The following is a 5,761-nucleotide window of genomic DNA, read 5'->3' as shown; positions in this document are numbered from 1 at the left end:
TTAAAAATAAAAAATAAAAAATAAAAAATTCTCCATAAAATAAAATCTAGGACCAATGACTTTCTTGCCAACTTCCATGACGAATGTGCAGTTGGGAACTGAGAAAGGGAGGGGGTTGTATATATAGACCCAGGATATGTATAACAATTTATTCCAACAATTTCCAAGCTCCAATAACTCTCTCTTTGATCAAAGCACCCCTCCCCACTTCATTTTTTATCTGTCTAGATCTAGTAATATAGCGCATACAAGTTAGTACCCTTTTCAATGTGTAATTCAAGTTTAATCACGATTACTCTTGCTTTTCTCATAACCCTCAGTCTCTGTCTTCCCCTTGCACAACCAGAACCATGTTCCAACACAGGCACTTTCTCTACTAACAGCACCTATGCCAATAATCTCAATCTTTTACTCTCTTCTCTCCCTTCTAATGTCACGGCCAATGGTGGCTTTTACAACACCTCTTCTGGCCAAGATCCCAACAAAGTTTATGCACTTGCACTGTGTAGAGGAGACCTTGATACGGATAAATGTTACACTTGTACGAACACCTCGAGCCTAGATATCACAAAGCAGTGTCCTGACCAAAAAGAAGCAATCATATGGGGGGGTGAATGTATTCTAAGGTACTCAAACAGAAACATTTTTGGCACCATGGAGGTTTTGCCTTCTCAGTGTGTGCCTAATCCTAATAACATATCATCAACGGATTTGGATCAGTTCAATCAAACATTATATAATTTGATGGGGAGCCTTCGCACACAGGCTTCATTGGGTTCCTCTAGTATAAAGTACTTTGCAGTTGGGGATAAAAGCTTCAGTAGCTCAAGAAACGTGTATGGACTTGTGCAGTGCACCCCAGATATATCGCAGATGGATTGCAGAATTTGCTTAGAAGGCGCAGTAGCAGATATTTCAAGCTGTTCTGGTGGGAAGGAAGGGGGAAGAGTTCTTAAACCTAGCTGTATTGCTTGGTTCGAGGTGTTTCAGTTTTATGATTCAACTTTTGTCCCTTCTTCTCCCACAACAACAGTGATCCCTCCAACCTCGGATAATTCTTCTCCCACAACACCAGCGATCCCTCCAACCTCGGATAATTTTTCTCCCCCAAAAACAAGAAGAGGTGTGTCCATATTTATCTGGCTTTCATAAGTAGACATGTAAGATTGTAAAAGAAAATTTTTGTGAACGCTTTCTGCATTCTAACAAAAATATTATTCAAGGAGAATATCAATTTATGACAAAAGTCACTGCCTAGAATTTAGAAGCCAATATCAATTTTTTTTTCTTTCCCATTTGAGTTTTTAATTTTAAATTAGTATTAATTTTCTTTACTATTTTAGTTCGATAGTCACCTTTTGGTGTTTTTAATAGAGATTCCTAGGGTTCAAATCCCCTCACCCCAAATATCGAATTAACAACAAACAGAAGTCCTATTTTGGTAAGAGGTCTATTATTACTCTAAAGGTTCCATACTTCCATCCTCACAAAAGGTCACATGTTTGTATGCTTAAAAAAGAAAAACCTTTGTGTTTGAACTTAATTATATTACAGACTAATTGAGAATTTGTACATTCAAACAATTTTTAATTTGAACCCACTTATGGCTGGCAGAGAACAGTAGCACATCCCACCTTGTTATTTTCGTTGTTGTTCCAATTGCCGGCTTAATGACAGTAATCACGCTTGCTTGGGCAATTCTGCAGAAGAAGAAGTCAAAGCAAAATGTTGATAGTAAGTTATATATGCTTCACTATTTACTAATTAAAGTTGACAAAATTAAGAGTTGACATGTTGCAACTTAGAAGAAAGAATGGCTTTAGACCATAAATGTTGATAGCAAGTCAGTATGCAGTTTGCTTGTAGATCTTAAGAACGATTGAATGTCAACTTTATGAGATATGATGGACCTTAAATTTCCAAAATGAATTAACTCCTAGAATCCAACAAAATTGAGCACTGCTTTAAGAGAGTTTTTTCTTTCTTTTTTTTTGGAACAAAAGAAAAACGAAAAATAGAAATTTAGTTAAATTCTTCTAATGGTTAGTTTTGCAAAAATGATTCAAGGAATTGTGTTTATAAAATAATTTTTCCATTTGATCAAGAGAAGTAATATATCTTAAAGTAATGTGGTGTGGGTATGTGGGAAACACATGATTGAAACATATTATTTATTCCATTTTCTTGTATGGAACAAAAACTCAGTTCCCTGATGAAATGCAGTTTCAAAATAACCTTTATGGAATTTAAAATGGGTATAGTTTAAAATAGGTTTAAGTGCAAACCACACCCCTAAATTTTTATAATATATAGATTCTAAGATAATTTTTGCGATGCAAATTTTGAAATCAATAATAAAGGATATGTCATAATGTCGCTCTAACTCATTTTCACTTGTTACTTTGATCAAGATGATGATGCTACGAAAAGGCTGGAAGCACTGAAATTCAACTTCAACACAATAAAAGCAGCAACAAATAACTTTTCTAATGCCAATAAGATTGGCGAGGGCGGATTTGGTTCAGTATACAAGGTGATACAAACATTGCCTTGGAAAAATTATGTGTATGGGGAACTTGAATTTCTCATGCAATGAATTTTCCCCTGATGTTTAAAATTTAAATAGCACATAAACAGTATCTACTGCTTTTGATGGACATCCTATGTCCATTTACCACCCATATTTATTTTCAAAATTGTTGTTATATTTAGCATGAAGAGCTTATCTTTATTTGCTCATATAAATTTTCAGGCTAGACTTCCAAATGGACAAGAATTCGCTGTGAAGAGACTATTTCACAAGACTGAGCATACTGAAGAGCAATTCAAGAATGAGATCCTGTTGGTGGCTAAGCTTCAACATAAGTGTCTAGTTAGCCTACAAGGTTTTTGCTCCGAAGGAAGGGAAAGAATCCTTATTTATGAGTTAGTTGGCAATGGAAGCTTAGATCAATTTATATATGGTACAACTTTAATGTACTACAAAAGTATTAATATTCCTCTACAGTAACTCCTAGTAATAACACAACTTGGAATTGATTATATGAATGTGTAGATCCCATCAAGCGTGCCCAAATGAATTGGGAAAGGCGTTATGATATCATTTGTAGCATTGCTCGGGGAATTCTTTACCTTCATGAAGATTCTCGCCTTAAGATTATACATCGAGATCTCAAACCAAGTAATATCTTGTTAGATGAAGCTATGAATCCTAAAATTTCAGACTTTGGACTGGCAAGGCTATTTGATGTGGGTCAAAGTCAAGACAAGACCAGTAGACGTGTGGGGACATAGTAAGTACCAAGCTCACCCTATAAATTCTAACTTATTACTGATTTTCAAGTGGCTGGTAAACCAAGTCCTAATAAAGAAATATAAAATTTAGTTCAAGTTGTTAAGCATTGAATATTTTATATAGACATACTAAATTCTTAATTAGATTTCTTCTGATTATTAGTGTTACATAAGTCATGCTTTCAGAGTTCATTAAAAAAAAGGTCAAGATTTCAGTTTTTTATTTGGGTGTGTAAAATTGTACAACAAGTTTAACCCTTTTCTGATTAATGATTTTTGGAACAGTGGATATATGGCTCCAGAATATATATCACATGGGCATTACTCAGTGAAGTCAGATGTCTTTAGTTTTGGTATCTTAGTTTTAGAGATTGTGAGTGGTAGAAAGAAGAGTTGGCTTTGTAATACAGATGATGTAGAGCTCCTTCTAAGCTATGTAAGTGTCTCTGTCATATTTCATGAGGCTGCATTACTCTTATGAGGGTGCTCTTTTTCTGAGGTGTGTAGAGTTTCAATACATGAATTCATGTACTGCTTGCAGGCATGGACTAATTGGAGAGAAGGGACAGCTTCAAATTTGATAGACCAGACACTTGGGGACGGTTCAAGAAGTGAAATAACGAGATGCATTCATATTGGGTTATTATGCGTTCAAGAAAATGTAGCATACCGACCCACCATGTCATTAGTGGTTCAAATGCTAAATAGTGACTCCTCAAGCCTCCCAACACCTGCACGACCTGCATTTCTTATACATAGTGACATAGAGCGAGACATTACTTTGCTACAGTCTACTTCAGGGGCTTCTAAGTCCAAATAATACAGCGATAGAGATGGGGCGACATACCTTTTGGTTCACTGAAACATCGTGTGAGTTGTATCCTAAATGATAGACAAGGAAAAGATGTACTGATTTAGTACAACAAAGAGGAATTAAATTGGTAACAACGTAAAATTAATTTGATTAATTACAATATTCTTTGGAAACCTTATTGTTGTTCCTTGTCATGTAGAGGAATGTTTAGATATGGTTTGAGCTAAAATGGAGAAAGTCATTAGACAGTGGATGCAATTATTCAACCATATATACATCCATGTTATAAAAAGTTCTCATCGATTAGTGTGGCAACATTCAGATCAGATCTTCATTTTCTTACATAAGAGTAATATGCTTTAGTAATTCCCCCACTTACATATTTAAATTTTGCAAGAGATGACATAGCAATTTTTTTTTTTTTCTTTTTGCAAGTTATGGATAGTGTGTGTTTCAAATACTTCTACTTAATTTTTGTGTTTCTTTGAGTCTCACTTTGATTATGAAAAGGTTCCTTCATGGTTTTATAATGAAAAATCCTGTTTACGGAGCACTTAGTTAATTATGTAGAGGATTAATTAACTATTTACCCATTCTGCCAATTGAGTGATTAAAATTATTTTTTCAATTTTTTGTGTTCGATTTTATACTCTATCAATCACAGTTTGTTATTTGTTCGATTTTTTTTTTTTTTCCATTTTAAACTTTGTTTATTTTATAATTAGAGTTAAATGAATACATAACAAGTCATAATTGGTGAAGCATAATGTGTAACATGAAAAGTGAAATAGAAAATTTGCATTATAAAATTTAGATATATTAGATACAACCGCAACAAATAAAAAAAAGTAAAATAATATACCGTAGGGACACACAAAGTTTGAAGTGGAGCCTCCTTTTGATGGGAAGAATCACTTAAGTTTTGGCAAAGTACCATCAAAGACATCCTAGTGCAGTCAAAGAAATCGATAATTTTGACCAATGATGAATATAAAGAGCTTAGGATGAAAGCAATAATGTTAGTCTTGCTCTAAAAGGTAAATTATAGTTTATCAAGTGAGATTTCTCCGCCAAGGATATTGTGGAAGAAATTAGAGAACATCAACATGTCAAAGTCTTTGATAAATAGATTGTACTTGAAGAAAAAATTTGTATCAGGTAAATATGGAGGAAGGTATTGCAATAGGTGTCCATGTCAAAGCCGACCTAATCCAACCTAACTGTTAGAACTTAGAATGACAATTTTAGATTTTTTTTTTCCTGGGTTCTCTCTCTATTTTCTTAAGTGTGATTGGTCTTCTATGTCTAAGTCATTTATTCTAATGTCAAAATATTACAAATACATGTTGTATTGATCGATGAAGCTAAATTTTAGTATTGATTATAAAATTAGTAGATGATGAAATATATGCACATTTGTTTTTGTCCCTGTATCTTCTTTGGTCAAACAGCATATTAAAGCTCACACGCCCGACACCAACTAGTGTAACATCACTGAAAGGAATATCAAATCATTCTAAAACTCAAAATGTTCAAAAATGATTCTCCAATGAGTTGCAACATCATTACCACAAAACATTAATTGTGCAATTGAGCCATTAGTTACCTATATTTGTGTCGGTGGTGGCAACTTCCTTATTGATGCTGTTTTCG

The 5,761-nt window shown here is 34.0% G+C and overlaps 1 protein-coding gene across 1 annotated transcript; it reads left to right on the top strand.

The window, feature by feature from the left end:
• Positions 1–247: 247 nt before the first annotated feature.
• On the top strand, positions 248–4,383 carry LOC126688614 (cysteine-rich receptor-like protein kinase 26). Its single transcript, XM_050383374.1, has 7 exons — positions 248–1,123; positions 1,615–1,734; positions 2,412–2,533; positions 2,753–2,963; positions 3,056–3,293; positions 3,580–3,730; positions 3,836–4,383. Exons 1-7 carry the CDS (start codon positions 268–270, stop codon positions 4,112–4,114), a joined length of 1,977 nt encoding a protein of 658 aa, XP_050239331.1. The 5' UTR covers positions 248–267; the 3' UTR covers positions 4,115–4,383.
• The last annotated feature ends 1,378 nt before the right edge of the window (positions 4,384–5,761 follow it).

The sequence above is a fragment of the Quercus robur genome, chromosome 6 (genome assembly GCF_932294415.1).
Source record: "Quercus robur chromosome 6, dhQueRobu3.1, whole genome shotgun sequence".
NCBI lineage: Eukaryota > Viridiplantae > Streptophyta > Magnoliopsida > Fagales > Fagaceae > Quercus > Quercus robur.
The sequence above is the reverse complement of the archived record's forward strand: the minus strand, read 5'-3'. Positions and strand labels throughout refer to the sequence as shown.